Source organism: Tasmannia lanceolata, unplaced genomic scaffold, assembly GCF_043159265.1.
Source record: "Tasmannia lanceolata isolate RefF3 unplaced genomic scaffold, GAP_Taslan_0.1 ptg000003l, whole genome shotgun sequence".
In the NCBI taxonomy this organism is placed as follows: Eukaryota; Viridiplantae; Streptophyta; class Magnoliopsida; order Canellales; family Winteraceae; genus Tasmannia; species Tasmannia lanceolata.
In genome coordinates this window covers 6808064-6824718 of record NW_027518680.1, presented here as the reverse complement: position 1 = coordinate 6824718, position 16655 = coordinate 6808064, and the positions used below count along the sequence as shown (strand labels likewise).

At 38.7% G+C, this 16655-nt stretch overlaps 2 protein-coding genes across 2 annotated transcripts; both read left to right on the top strand.

The window, feature by feature from the left end:
- The first annotated feature begins 2531 nt into the window (after positions 1-2531).
- Positions 2532-16200, top strand: LOC143849683 (uncharacterized). The gene is made up of 8 exons (XM_077358822.1): positions 2532-3205; positions 11910-12083; positions 12189-12281; positions 12503-12571; positions 12993-13199; positions 14172-14297; positions 14406-14575; positions 15943-16200. The coding sequence occupies exons 1-7, from the start codon at positions 2927-2929 to the stop codon at positions 14556-14558; spliced, it is 1101 nt and encodes a 366-aa protein (XP_077214937.1). The 5' UTR covers positions 2532-2926; the 3' UTR covers positions 14559-14575; positions 15943-16200.
- LOC143849693 (Bifunctional inhibitor/lipid-transfer protein/seed storage 2S albumin superfamily protein) lies at positions 15407-16200 on the top strand. The gene is made up of 2 exons (XM_077358848.1): positions 15407-15827; positions 15943-16200. Exons 1-2 carry the CDS (start codon positions 15503-15505, stop codon positions 15957-15959), a joined length of 342 nt encoding a protein of 113 aa, XP_077214963.1. The 5' UTR covers positions 15407-15502; the 3' UTR covers positions 15960-16200.
- Positions 16201-16655: the final 455 nt, after the last annotated feature.

Here is a 16655-nt window from a genome sequence, read left to right as displayed (position 1 = left end):
ACGGTTTGGATCAACCTATGACGTGGTCCGTACCGTTCTTTGTCGGCGTTTTTTACTAGTCTAATACAATAAGCTGGGATGAAAAGATGAGAGTTTTTTCGATTTTTTTGAAAACCACGTGAGATTTACACGTCACATTTTTTGACTTTTTGAACAAATGCACCCATTCAACTCATATAATTTCAATCCTACACCCCCCCTGCTTTTAACAAAAGCACCCATTAGATCATATAATTTCAATCCTGCCCCCTCCTTTATGGTTTTTTAATTAAAAAACTATAGGGTGATCTTGACCATCCGATTTAAGATAAGAGGAATTATGGAAACATCTATAGATTGGAGGGCTAGGATCAGCCTATGGAAATGATTTTTGGGGCACAACCTATTTATGTTGTGTTCCATCACATGGACGGTTTGGATCAACCTATGACGTGGTCCGTACAGTTCTTTGTCGGCCCGTGTATCGCACGGGTTTTTTACTAGTAACCAATAAAGACGCTAATGTCTTTGTTACTTACGTGCCCGTGACGCTTGCTGTGAAACGAAGAAGCACACGCAAATTAGAGAGCTGCTTTGAAGACCCGCTGGTGTTAAAAGAGTTTCTAACACCTCTCCTTATTGCGCCACATATTTCTAACATATGGTAGAGACTAAATTTTCATGACAATAAAACCCTTGTCTATGAAATGACAAACAAACCATTATAAGTGGCAGCATTTGAGGGCTGTTTGGAACAAACCTTGACACAAGCGTGTCTTGATGTTGTTAGCCAAGAAGAAAAAGGACTAACTAAAAGTCTAAAGAATAGAACCGAACACGCAAAAGGAAACAGCACAAATTTTATCCTAGACAGTATCGAATCTTTTCACATGATTCTCACTAACATGTGCAGCGTAGACAGTATCCCTCATTATGGTGCGGCCTCCACAACGAAAGGAGACGCGGAAAGCCTCTATTATGGTGCAGCGTGACATAATGAAGGCAGCCCACTGTTACATGGCGGGTCCTAGGGCTGCAACTCGGGTCGGGTTTTGGAGAACCCAACCCTACCCGAGAAGTATCTCGGGTCGGGTCGGGTCGGTTTGGGTTTTTTTTTCGGAAAACCCACAATTCCCAAACCCGGCCCTACCCATGATAAATCTCGGGTCGGTTCGGGTCGGGTCGGGTTTTTTCCCACGTTGACGCAATTTTTTAAGAAAAATTCTTGTTTGGCAAGGCAACTCAACTCATAGAAGCAAAAATTACACTCACATTACACTTGAATTAAACAATGATGTAATTACACTCACATTACACTTGAATCAAACAATGTTGTAATCAAACAATGTTGTAATTACAATCAAACAATGCTGAATCAAACACTTGAATCAACCCAACTCATAGAAGTAGAAATTACACTCACATACAATAACAGTGGGTGCGTGGGTTTTCACTTTTAACTTTTAACTAACAATAGAAAAAAATGTACATACTATAACTTATGTAACTCGGGTCGGGTCAAGTCGGGCTCCTTCAAACCCGGCTCGACCCGAGATTCATGCGGGCTTTTGAATGCTGAACCCGGCTCGACCCGAAACCCATGAAACCTGAACCCAACCCAGGCTATTTTCGGGTCGGGTCGATGCGGGTCGGGTAAAACCCGGCTCGAGTTGCAGCCCTAGCAGGTCCCACCTTCGATTGATCCTAATTGTTTATTTTATAGCCCTATTAAAGCATTGGTTTTCAATAGATGCAACCAAGGGGCTCATTCATTGACCCAAATCATATTTAATTGGGCCATTAATGACTGTATAATTGGCGTGGTCTTTGACCTATTGGGGATCTAACATTGGATCTACTAGATGGACGGTTGAGATTGCCCAGGGGTGGGACCAACTCTGCGGGCCAGCCTTTAGTCCCGCCTCCTTCTACAAACCTGCGTCCAACATAAGTCTGAGAAACAAACGAGTCGAATTAAGATATAAAGGGAGTTGATTTATCATTGCCCAAAAGACAAAGGGCGATTATTTTTCACCCCCTCTGTAGGATAATGCGCCCCCTTTTAAACGTGATTTGACGTCAAAAAGCGTAGAGTCTGCCCACAAATCACGTTAAAAGTTGGGCGCATTATCCTATAGTGGGGCGAAAAAATCATCTCCAAAAAACAAAACAAAAAAACAAAGAAGGGATTAGGGGCGCAAGTTTGGCCCCTGAGCCCGAACAGGGTCTGGGCTGCATTTTCTTGGCCTTGAGTCAGGGTCAGGTCGGATGTAGGGTTAATATCTCGGGTTGGCCCGACCCGGCCCGATCCTAAGTTTTCTATTATAGAATTGAACCATTTGCGCATGTTTCTTTTGCTAATGTTTTCAATTATCTTGAATTGATGTTTCTTTAGATTATTATTATTAATTGATTGTATTTGCTACCCATCATGTTATTGAATTCATATTGTCTTATTTTGTTCCTTTCTCTGTTTATTGATCATTTTGTTCTATATGATATGTAGTTGCTTTATTTTTAGCATTTTTAATAGGTATTTGCACTAGGGTCAATCAGGGTCAGCCTGGCCTGGCCTGGCCCGGGCCAATCAGGGCGGGCCGGGGCTGGCTCAGCGTAGCCGTGTAAGGCAGGCAATGGGTTGAGGTTTTTCAGGGCCGAGATGGCTCAGCGTAGCCGTGTAAGGCGGGCAATGGGTTGAGGTTTTTCAGGGCCGAGATAAAGGGATCCAGGGTTGGGCTAGGGTTTTGAAAAACCCGACCCTGTTGCAGCCGTAGAAGGGATGGAGTTCCATAAACGGTGTTCCTCGGCGCACGTTATCATCAGTCATCACTCCCCAGAAAGGAAAGAAAATTCTCCAGTAATCAGACTAAATATAAATACAAATTAAACATTTCTCCCGCCATCTAATGATCTCTCTTCTCTTCTCCCATTTGATTTCGATTTTGAGATGGAGATCCCTGTGATCGATCTATCCCCCTATCTAGAATTCTCCGCTAAATTTAACGGCGATCCAGATCATGGAACTTTTGAGGCGATGCTCGATCCCCAACTAGAACGCCTTTGTTTGGATGTGAGTCAAATTCTAAAAGAAACAGGGGCGCTTTTGGTGAAAGATCCGAGATGCTCTGCAATAGATAGTGATCGATTTATTGACATGATGGAGAGTTATTTTGAGAAATCACACGAATTCAAGCTCCTTCAAGAGCGCCCCCATCTTCATTACCAGGTTTTCCTTTTCCCCCTCTCACCCTCTCTTAATAATTCATATATGTAGAGGAAAAGGAAATGAATTGATATTTTTAGTTTGGCCATCAATGTTAGTAGGTGGGTAATTTTTCATAGAATGTGTATGGAAGTAACATGCCTTTTTCTTTTTCTTTTTTGTGGTCTAGGGTTTTCCGTTTTTTTTATTTGATGGTTTTTTTTTTTTTTTTTGTGGGTACTACGCGAAATTGCATAGTTGGTCCTCTGATTGGGGTTGTGAATAGGTGAACTGCTGATAGCAGTAGCATTTACCTCATTAGCAATGAGTATGGATGACTCTCAGATTGCCGAAAGGACGACAAGGCAATGACGTTAATCTCAGAGGAGGAGGAGGGAATAAGCCTTATTTACTGAAGGCAAAGGGTCTGAGAGGAGTAGTTGGCTGCGAATAGCCGCTTAGGATTCATCCAAAATCTCACGAGAACGTGAGCAAGATACATTTGTTGTTGCATTCCTATGAATGCCTTACGGCGTGTTTGTTTTAGATTATGACAACCGATTTTGGAGTCCCCAACCGATTATTGGACTCAAGTTTAGTGCCATTTTCAGTCCAATAATCAGTTGGGGAGACTACAATCGGTTGTCATAATATAAAACAAGCAGGACCTTAGCAGCACCGAAATGCAAGTTGGAAGGGAGAGGTAGAAACTCATCGCATCCCAATAAGCTTTAAGACATGTGAAGGTCACATCACAGTCAATGATTGTTCCTTAGTGGGTGACGGTGTTGGTTCGAATTTTGAAAATACGAGGTCTATTGGTTTGGGAGAACTGATCTCGAAGTTCACGCTAAATGGCAGGAACGGAATCACAATAGAAGAAGCTATTAGAGAGATCCTTCATCATAGCATTGAGAAACCATGAGGAGACCGGAAGAAGCTATTAGAGAGATCTTTTATCATAGCATGGAGAATCCATGAGGATACCATGGTGTACAACAAATCCATGCTGTGTATGTGGGATGAAGGGCATTGGGCTTCGGTATGGAACAGTCGACAAAGCCGATTTTGTTCTTGGAGACCAAGGCCATAAACATTGCACAACGTCGAGTGGGGTAGTTATCGTTGTTGAGGAGGTGAGAGGCTAGGAACTGTCCTGGATTACCCAAGTAGTGAAGAAAAAAAGGGTCTTGTTTATTTCATGGCTGTAGAACAAAGTGATTCTTCATCATAGCATTGAGAATCCATGAGGAGACCATGATGACATAGTGAATCCATGATGGACATTAGGCTTCAGTAAGGAACTATCGATGAAGCTGGTTTTGGTAATGGAGACCAAGGCCATGAAGATTACACAGCATCAAGTAAGGTAGTTATCTCCCAGGTTTTAAATTTCGGTTTCCATTTCAGTAGCCACGGGAACGAAAACGTTTCGGTTTCGGTTGGAAATTTCCATGAAAATCCTGTAAAATCAAGGAAACATTTTCAAATGACAGAATTTATTGCCAACACACGTGTCCTGCCGTGTCCCGACACGCCTTTGGAACTTTTAAATGTACTACTAGAAGTGTTAGACTTAATGTGGGCGTGAGGACAAATTATGATAGCAATGAGTGATTTTATATGTATGTGTGTGTCACCAGTTCTAGAGTTTTGGATGTTGCCATGTCAGGCAACCCGTATCCGTGTTGAAACTCGACACACAAATCCGTATCCACAAATCGTGATTATATATATACTTTCTATTTTAACTGTGTACCCGTTTCTAAATTTTGGGGGTTTGCTGTGTCCGTGTCGAGACGCGACACTCGTGTCTGTGTCCACAAATCATAGGAATTTAAAGATGAATCTTTAGGAAATGCTAAAATAATCACAAATTCACGCTTAGAAACTATCTTATAAGAAACACACCCATCCATAATGGTTAAAAACATCGAATACCTTGTGACATGCACTGTCGCACATGTCTGATACTTTTTAGTACATATATTTAATTCATATACATAATACATGCAACACATTTTGTATGCAATGTATACAAACATAATTATGTAATACATACTAATATTGTATACTACTATTACACTTAAGATTTTAGTTTATGCATTTCGGTCGTTTCGGTTTTGGTCGGGATGGAAACAGAAACATTTTGGTCATTTCATGTCGGTTTCAGTCGAAATTTAAAATCATGGTTATCACTCGTGAAGGGGGGGTGAGAGACTAGGATCAGTCCTCAATTATCAAAGTGGTGAAGAAAAAAAGGGTCATGTGTATTTCTTTGGCTTAGGGTGGAACAGGGTTGTTGAAGTGTGTGTGAAGCATCTGATGGTGGAGAAGCCACATAGGTAATTAGAAAAAAAATAGAGAAACAGAAGGCAGCGGAGGTAGATGCAACCTTATGGCTCCGATACCATGAGATGTTGGAAGATCTTGACCTTTTGAATTCTAATCGTGTATTTCTTTGGCTGTGAAAGCCATATAAACAAAATGTATTACATTTTCAAATACCATGATTGGAGGGATTGAGAAAGAGTGAATGAGTGAAATAAGGAATCCCATGGTTGAAGGGATTGAGAGAGAGTGAAGGATAGAAATGAGGAGAGAATGAGAAAGAAAATAAACAGAAAGTTGACTAATTAAGATTGAGCTGTATGCATGCTAAAAAAATTGACAATAATTTCACATTTCTGATTGCAAAAGATTTGAATTATCGATGGTGAACACTAGACACTGATTAAGATACCTGCAGATTTTGGAGCAAAAAGAGCCCTCCTATCGAAGCTTGACTTTTGGGAAGAAATGTCTTTCATGGGAAGAACCAGCTCTGTTGGCATCAGTTCCTGTTTTAATACCACATTATTTGCTAGTACATCTGATTGCATTACTTTCTTATCAAACCCCTTGCCCTATTCTTATAAAACAAATCATGAGCACTGATCTTTAACTGAAGATATGAATTGGAACTTTAAAGGATGAAAAGAGGATATGAGAACCAAAAGAAAAAGAACAAAAGCTTCTAAACTGAAACATCAAACCAGTAAACAAAGTAAAAAACCAGCAACATTAAAAAACAAATCACAGAATTTGAGTCAGTCTTGACTCTTGAATTACATGTGAAAAGAACAGAGTTGCTACACCATAGCTCTTTGAACACAACAAAAAACAACAATACTCAACTTCTCCCCTAACATTTCACTGCAGAATATGAGAATACGGAAGAAAGGATTGCATCAATGTTGTAATTGAAATTGAAGTTCTTATCCATAAGAATCAAGAATTGAACCTCAATCTGAACTGCGTTAGACATTTTCTGAACTGAAATTCTATGCAAAATTTCAAACCATAACAGATTCATCAGGACAGGATAGTTTGAAGCCAGATTCTTCTCTCAAGCAACCCCATGCCTAAGGAACAACAAGCTTTGTTGATTTCCGAAATGGATAGTTAGGTGACTGGGCATTGAAGGCAATTGAAAGATTGAAGCCCTGCAGCAATCAAAATTGTGTGTATATATATATATATATATATATATATATATATATGTATATATATATATATATATATATATATATATATATATATATATGAGGAAAAGGATTGTACGCTCGAGTGTACCCAACCTTAGGTACGCTCGAGTGCCAAATCACATGGGTCCCACATTTTTTTGGTCATCTAAACCATTCATTTGCAAGGCCCCATCATAGATAGGGTGTGTACCAAAAATCAGCACCATTGAATCATCCTAACCCCTCCAAAACTAGAGGGCAAAATGGGCAGATTTGTAGACAAACAGTGTCTGTCCATTTTGACCTCCACAAATGGATGGGTAAGGATGATCCTATGGAGCTGATTTTTGGTATGCACCCTATCTATGATGGGGCCTTGCAAATGAATGGTTTAGATGACCAAAACAAATGTGGGACCCATGTGATTTGGCACTCGAGCGTACCTAAGGTTAGGTACACTCGAGCGTACAATCCTTTTCCTATATATATATATATATATATATATATATATATATATATATATACACACATACTAGTAAAAAACCCTGTGCGATGCACGGGCCGACAAAGAACTGTACGGACCACGTCATAGGTTGATCCAAACCGTCCATGTGATGGAACACAATGTAAATAGGTTGTGCCCCAAAAATCATTTCCATAGGCTGATCCTAGCCCTCCAATCTATAGAGGTTTCCATAATTCCTCTTAAATCGGATGGTTAAGATCACTCTATAGATTTTTTATTAAAAAACCATAAAGGAGGGAGGTAAGATTGAAATTATGTGGCTTTAATGGGTGCCTTTGTTAAAAAGCATAAAGGAGGGGATATGATTGAAAATATGTGAGTTGAATGGGTGCATTTGTTAAAAAAAGTCAAAAAAAGTGATGTGTAATTCTCATAGAATTTTCAAAAAAATCTCTTCTTTTCTCTTCTGCTATATATATATATATATATATAGAGAGAGAGAGAGAGAGAGAGAGAACATTTCCTACACACTTGTGTAGGTATACCTACACACTAGCTTAAAATACAGTGGGGGCCCACATTGTGTGGGTGATCCAAACAATTCATTTGAATGATCCTCACATAGATAGGGTGTCCACAAAAAATCAGATCCATAGGATCATCCTAGCCATTCAACTATGGAGGCAAAAAATGGACTAATTTGTGAAGGTTTATACACGTCCATTTTACCTCCACAAATCGTAGGGTTGGGATGATCCTATGGATCTGATTTTTTGTGGACACCCTATCTATGTGAGGACCATTCAAATGAATTGTTTGGATCACCCAAACAATGTGGGCCCCCACTGTATTTTAAGCTAGTGTGTAGGTAACTTACCTACACAAGTGTTCCTGCGCAGCTACTCAAATAGCTTATCTAAGCAGCTGCTTCAAAAACTTGATCCAAAGCATTCATTTGGAAGGCCCTTCCATGGATAGGGTGTGTACCAAAAATGAGCCCTTAAGGATCATCCTAACCCTGCTATTTGTGGAGGGAAAAAATGGTCAGAAACAGTGTTTGTCCATTTTCCCCTCCACCTTTGATTTGGTTAGGATGATCCTATAGGGCTGATTTTTGGTACACACCCTATCCATGGAAGGGCCTTTCAAATGAATGCTTTGGATCACCCCAAAAATGTGGGCCACATGAGTTTTTGACGCAGCTGCTCAGATAAGCTATCTGAGCAGCTGCGCAGGAACACTATATATATATATATATATATATATATATATATATATATATATATATATATAGAGAGAGAGAGAGAGAGAGAGGAAACTGTTGGTGCACTTAAGCGCCCAATCACACGGGGGCCCACTTTGTTAGGATGATCCAAAGCATTCATTTGAAAGGCCCTTACATAGATGGGGGGGTGTACCAAAAATCAGCTCCATAGAATCATCCTAACCCATCCATTTGTGGAGGTCAAAATGGACAGACCTTGTTTGTCCACAAATCTGCCCATTTTTGTCCTCCACAAATGGAGGGTTAGGATGATCCTATGGAGCTGATTTTTGGTACACTCCCTATCTACGATAGGGCCTTGCAAATGAATGGTTTGGATCACCACAGAAAATGTGGGACCCATGTGATTGGGCGCTTAAGCGCACCATAAGCTTGGTGAGCTTAAGTGCACCAATAGTTTCCTCATATATATATATATATATATATATATATATATATATATATATATATATAGCAGGAGAGAATTATTTGAATTTCTCCCAAAATTCTATGAGAATTACACACCACTTTTTTTGACTTTTTTTAACAAAGGCACCCATTCAACCCACATATTTTCAATCCTATCCCTTCCTTTATGCTTTTTAACAAAGGCACCCATTAAAGCCACATAATTTCAATCCTCCCCCCCCTCCTTTATGCTTTTTTAATTATGGAAACCTCTATAGATTGGAGGGCTAGGATCAGCCTACGGAAATGATTTTACAGGCACAACCTATTGATGTTGTGTTCCATCACATGGACGGTTTGGATCAACCTATGATGTGGTCCGTACAGTTCTTTGTCGGCCCGTGCATCGCACGGGGTTTTTTACTAGTATATATATATATAGCCAGCAATTAGAATAATATGTATTTCTGCACATACATGGGCAAGTATGACACGTGGTCTAATATGCTATTAGTTTCATAATATATAAAAGTGAATGGGTATGCTAAATATGCATCCAACATTTCGTGTTCCTAAATTCAATAGACTATGTAGACCAGCACCTACCTATAAAAGTGTAAGTAGCATATAAAGAAGCCCAATTGACTGCCTGGCAAAAGTCACCAAGTAACATAAGCATGCGAAGTCAAGGTAACACATTACTCTCTAGGGATTCATTTTCCGTTTTAGACTAAATCCATCTTAATTGTGTTCTATGCAAATTATAGGCAGATATCAAGTATTACAGCTTCCTAGAAATAAGCAAAGAAGAGCTACATACTTATATCGTCGAATAAGGATGCTAAGACTAAAGATAGCAAGAGACACTCATATATTACCATCTTCCGCAAACAAAATCCTCATTCCTCAATGTGCATGTTGTATAAACTCTCCTGAAGGAAACAGATAATCTCTCTCTCTCTCTCTCTCTCTCTCTCTCTCTCTCTCTCACACACACACACACACACACACACACACACACACACACACACACACACACTCACACTCACACACACACACACACACGCCTAACTTCATGATAAATAAGAAGAAATGAAAGATCCTAACATGCAATCGTCAAAGAGAAAAATACTCAGGCATGCATCGAAGATAATTCCAATTTTCAATTTCCAAACTTCATTTATGGAAATCAAACATATCATCTACTAATGTTGCTTTCTCTCTGATTACCGGCAGTTAAGACTTAAGAGTGTCAACCGCATGAGTAAAGTGATGGGAATTTGTCTCCGTTCAGTACAAATGTAACTATCTCTTCAAGCATCAAAGCAAAGATGACATGAAATTTCTAATGATTTTACTATCCATGCAAGTTGTCCTGACCATGGTATTTATCAACTATGAAGCATGGGTACGGGGTGCGGGTATGACATGACACGGGTACGTGATTTTTCAAAAAAACGGGTGCGGGTACGTTCGGGTACTCCGAATATAGTCATATATTTTAATATTTTATTATATATTTATAAAAATTAAAAAAAAAAATTGGACATCAATCAAATAACAATAACATCACCAAAATGGAAAATTCTAATATTACTCTTCATTTCATAAGTGATTAAGTTCCATATTTCATAACATAGGGCATCAATACATCATTCATTAGAAAAAAAGTATGTCGCCAGTGTTGACCAGTGCCTGACAAGATGAATAATTTTTAGAGACCAAATTATGAGATTTTTTATACCGGACTTTTGGGATTTAGTAATGTTTGGATATGATAGATTTTATGAATTTTAAATTTTGAAAAATAACACCCCCCCCCCTCCCGTTTGTAAGTTACGAAAGTTAAAATTTTGACCCGACCCTTTTTCTTCAAATTTTATACTAGAACAAGAAAGTTGACTTTTTTTCCTTTTAGATTTGGGTCTTGAAACTATTTTTAATAAATCCAAAATGGGGGGGTATTCTGTTATTTACATGTAAGTCTTAAGTACATTTACTTAAATGGTTTACATGTAAATACTAAGTACAGGAGAAGAGAGAGAAGAAGCAGGAAGGATTTACACCAGATGAGAGAAGCAGGATGTGTCGGGTACGCGTGGGTGTGCACCCGACACGCACCCAACAACCAAAATTGGGTTTTTCTTTCTTTCTAAATATGGGTACGTACCCAGGACGTACCCAGGGCGTACCCGAACGTACCCGCACCCAATACGTGTCGGGTACGGGTATGGGAGCCCCGGGAGAGTACCCGTGCTTCCTAGTTTATCAAGACCTCCACAAACAAAAAAGAATGCAAAGGCATTTCGTCATAATAATGAACCCAAAGGATTACCATCAAATGGAATTTTCCTTATGTTTTGGGCCTATAAAAGCTTGAATGCCCTCACCTTTCCCTTTTCTTTCTTCAAGTCAATGATGCCATCATGTATAGCCGATCCAAGAAATATTACATTTTCATAGCTCTTAATTTAGTAAACTCTTCGAGAATTATTGGATAAGACATCAAATGAGTGTTCATTCTATTATTGTTAAAATCTTAGTTATGATATACAACTTATGGTTTGCATCAATTCTCATAAAAACAAAAGGTTGAATTGGAATCCCATTTGAGTCATACATGAATCAAATGGGTTAAATGTCAACTTCAAAATAGAATGTCAGGTACCTTCATGGTTGTAAAAAAATTTCAAAGTTTGCTATGCCTTGTGTTCGACAGAAAGATCAAATTGATTTCTGGAAAACACACGAGACTGATTTCTTTCCTGTGCTTCTCTTTATGGAAGTTACATATAGCTCATTACTACAGAGAAAATGGCATGAAATGCTATAACTGATTAAAAGTTGAGGGGGAACGTAATGATATGTTGAGTCATCCGCATCTTGTTTTCCAAGAATTTAAGTCTCCCACGTGTTAATATTTCTAATTAATTTCAAATAATTAGCAAAATAATTAGTATTATCTCGGACTTTTTTTTTTCTTGTCTGTTATAGGGTACTAGCGGAAATGCTAAGGTGACAAAAGGTGGTAAATGCCAACTTCTAACTTTGCTTAAAAAAATTTGGGTGAATGGACACAAACAGGTTGGTGTGACACCAGAAGGTGTTGAGGTTCCACGCAGTCTGGTAGATGAGGAAATGCAACAGAAAATAAGAACAATGCCAAAGGAGTTTCAACCATCCACTCCAGTGGGACCAGATCCTAAGTGGAGATACATGTGGAGAGTGGGCCCGCGACCATTGAACACTCGCTTTCAGGTTTCATTTCATCATTTGTATTCCCAACACCTTGTAAACTTTAACGGTCTATTGAGTGCATCCATTTTGTTTCCAATCATTGACAATCACCTCTGTTTCGTGCAGGAACTGAATTCCGAACCTGTTGTACCAGAAGATTTTCCTGAATGGAAAGAAAACATGGACTCATGGGGCTCAAAAATGATTTCTGCAATTGAGGTTAAACTGCTTTTGTGTTTTTTTTTAATTGACTGTGCCTTTTTTTTACCTCAACACCCAATAGTATGTTGGAATTACTTACATCGAATACTTGGAAGCCCAAGACATCACATCTTAAAGCACCCCTAGCTAAATTATGTTGAGTTTGTCAATATGGCAGCATCTGCCCAAATTGTTGATGGCTTAGTAACAATATATTTCTCGACTAAATTCTTCTGCAGGTTGTTGCTGAAATGGCTGCTATTGGTTTTGGCTTACCAAAAGATGCATTCACTTCTCTAATGAAAATGGTAAGTGGTGATATTGTAAATCAGCATTTTTATTGCCAAATGTCCTGTTGGAAAAATAGTCCAAATCAAAGCCACAACTCTACAGCAAGTCTATGACTATTGGAAATCCTTTTCAACAAAATGGTGTTTTTTTAATTATGTAGACTGGTAAGTATGCTTGCATGTGTTGTGGTAGTTGTTTTGTGCTTCCATCCGTCTTCCCTACTTCATTAAAGCGGAAAGGAATTCTTGCAATTGAAACATTTTAGTTATTTGACAAGTGCAAGTTTCCTTTCTTGTGGCAAATACTTGGTTCCATGTAATATGGTTTTCCTATGGAGTAATGTATGCATAAGAATTTGTTTCTCATCTAGTGTTTAAGTGTAACTACAATTTCATATCACCTGCATTCATTGACAACAGTTCTTCCTCAAAACACCAGGGACCTCATTTGCTTGCTCCAACGGGAAGTGACCTTCAACGTTATGGACGTGAGGGCACTGTGTTTGCAGGATACCACTACGATCTTAACTTCTTAACCATCCATGGCAGGAGCAGATTCCCTGGTCTTAACATTTGGTTGAGAAATGGAAAGAAAGTAGAAGTAAAGGTTCCTGTTGGGTGCCTTCTCATCCAGACAGGAAAAGAGGTATACTCCATATTAATAGTTTCCTAGTGCAATGCACAAATAAATATGAGACTTCTGTTTAATGATTTGTTAAGAGGAGGGACAGAGTAATTGCAGTTTGAGAGCTAAATGGTGAGGCTAGATTAGAATCAAGCAAAAGAAGGAAAAAATATTCATAAAAAACTATTTGTTTCATATTTTACTCTAACATTGATTGGTTCTGATAGAATGAGGTTTTGCAATTTTTAGAGCCTCTTTTGTGCTAACTATAATGCAGAATGTTTCATCCTATGTTGCATCAGTATGGATACGAGTGTCGCAATCCGACACAGGTATCAAGTGTAGGCAAACCTAAAAAAGAATGATTCGTGGATTCGCCGATATATTTTAGTTAAACCTCAAATTTATTTTATTTTACATAATAATATTGTTAAAGTATAAAAGATTAAAAACGCCTTTCTCCAACAGCTCAAGCTTTTGGAGTAACTTGTAGTTTAACATAGTATCAAAGCCAAAGGTCTCGAGTTCAAACCTCCCAGATAGGAAAAATCCACATGCAATGGTCGGCCCAAAGTGGGACCACATGTGCCACGTGTTTGCCAAGTTGGCCACACGTGCGGGGGAGTGTTAAAGTATAAAAGATAAATAACGTCTTTCTCCAACAGCTTAAGCTTTTGGAGAAGTTGGTAAGTTGACAAATTTGATTCTAACAAGTAATATATTGAAAATTCTAACAGTCTAAGTAGATATAATGTTTATTTTCATTTAAGAAACTTACTATTAGGACTGATAAAACTTAAAACATGCGATAATTGTAAAAATGTGGTTGTACTATTCAGAGAAAACAAATAAAAGAGATCTAGATGTGTCTCAAAGAATCCCGAACTATTGGAATCCGAGACATGTACGACACGGATTCTTTGCCCATTTAGAAGAATTCGTTGTGTATTTTTCATTCTTTTCATCATTAAAGCTATTTCTGCTCATGTGCAGCTGGAATGGCTGACTGGAGGAGAATGTTTAGCTGGTATGCATGAGGTTGTTGTGACAAATAGGACACTGGATGCTATTGAATTAGCACGACAGCAAGATCGTAGCCTGTGGAGAGTTTCTTCAACGGTTAGTGAAGCAACTTACTCAGTAAAATCTTGGTCTTTCAAGAGTTTGAGTACATTAGTTTCCTTTTAATCTTTCACTTAAATATGAATTATATTTTGGCATGATCAGCTGTTCGCACATATTGCTTCTGATGCTGTGTTAAAGCCCTTAGGCCACTTTGCGGACTCACCGCTCGCGGACAAGTACCCAACCATTCATGCAGGGGAGTATGTTGAGCTAGAGCTTGCAGTAATCAATCTCAAAGGGAAGAAAGAGCAATGATTATTTAGAATGACAAGGTGCCGATTTTACATTTACCTGCTTTTGGTGGTTAGGATGCAATGATTCTTGATGGTTTTTTCCTTTGTTAGCATAGTTATCGAGCCGTAGAAGAGCCCCACTTGAACATTATTTTAGTGACTTAATTAAAATTCTATTTTGAAAATTCATATATTGCTCGTGTTCTTATTTGCAGAAAATTGCAATGAAAAGATCATATTTGAGTATCACAAACTGCTCTGATTGTTTCTGATGTGGTAAAAAAATGTGAAGTGGTATGGGTACCATGAATTCCCTTTGATGGTGCTAAAAATGCTAGGGGTGCAACTAGTGTCCATTTTGGGAATTCGGGTTGAGCTTTTACCAATTTATTTTTCAATTGATTCCAATTCATTTTTTAGCAAAAGCTCAATCCAAGTCGCACAGTTTCACAAATAAATGAAGGGAAATGATATCCGCACTGCAATGTTTTGATATTTCCACGGAAACTTCTTGTCTTTTACTATTTAAAGGGCTGTCAAAAGGTTATTACAGTTCACAAAAAGCTCTCACAAGCCTGTTAAATACTAAAAGACAAGAAGCTTCCGCAGAAATATCAAAACACTGCCGTTCTGATATCATTTCCCATAAATGAAACATTCATTAGGAAACTTGGCTCAACAGGACTTGTATTACTCATTGAGTCAGATCAGGTCCCTTTTTAACATAGGAATTATGCTTTATGGTACTGGACCACGGCAAGGTCATTCCTCAGAAATGCTTCACCAGGAAAAAACAAGTCATGAAGTTTGAATTTAGAACCGTTTTAAGTACCTACCCAAGAGCTAGCATAAAGACTGCATGATTGAGTGAACTGGGTTAGGATAGAAATGCTAGAAAGCATGAAAACTCTCTTATAAATTGCATTTCTCAGAGAAAAGGGTGAAAATATAACATTCTTAGAAGTGATGGGAAGAGTTTCTACCATGAAGGTTGGCCGTGGTGAGGTAGTAATGTGGTTGGTATTCCTTGTTTTGATGGGTAGCATGGTGGAACAAGGGGTGGGTCAGGCCTGCACCAGCACATTTTTCTCAGCTCTTGTTCAACTGATACCATGTAGGCCATCGGTGGCCCCGTTCAGCCCTATACCGCCTAGTGAGGCCTGTTGCAGTGCCATCAGGGCACTCGGCCAACCCTGCCTTTGTGTGCTCGTTAATGGCCCGCCCATAACGGGCGTCGACCGCAGTATGGCCATGCAGCTCCCGGGGAAATGCACCATCAATTTCGAACCCTGTATTTATTTAATGCCTTTGGCTCTCTTTTTTTAAATTTTTTTTTGTTTGGAGTTATGATATTCCCACTCCATTGGTGGTCTGATAGTGGTGTTGTGGTTTTCCGTCTTGTGCAGGTAATGTTGGAGCATAGATGAAGGCGATGTGATGTTATGGACCCGTGGAATAAAGATCTATTAGAGTAGTATTAGCCTATTAGGCTAGTTTTATGTAGTATGCTTACTCTTGCTAATATAATAAATAATATCGCCAAGCTCCTGTAATAACTTGTGAGGATCCATGCCTTTTTTCTCTCTTTTTTCTTTCTTTTTTTCTTGTACTGAGGAGATGATATTGCGTTTTCAGCATCAACATGATATGATTCGATTGGATTATCAGTTTTCTAACCTTTTAGTTTACAGTGGTTTCTTTTTCCTTTTACTATTTGAGAAATTTGGATCTTGGGAAAAAAATTTCAGCATCTAGCAGTGGTGTCAATGGAACCAAATGGTCAGATGGGTCCAAAAGATCCGAGCATTAATGGATGGGGCTTGTGTCCATGCTCTAGCTAAATGATCCGAAGGAGAATCCTAGTTCCGAATGGAGGGGGGCGCAAGTATACGAAATTATTTTGGATCATGCTCATACATAGCTAGATAATCCGATGGAGCATCCTAGATCCGAATGTAGGGCACTAGTGAATGATAATGTCATCCATTTATTCCATTTTTTATTTTTTTTTTAGTAAGCTGGGGTTTTTTAAAAAAGGAATACAAGGAGGAAGACCCAAACCAATCACTCCAATCAGATTGAATTATCTCTAAGAAGTTCTAATTCACTCATCTTATTA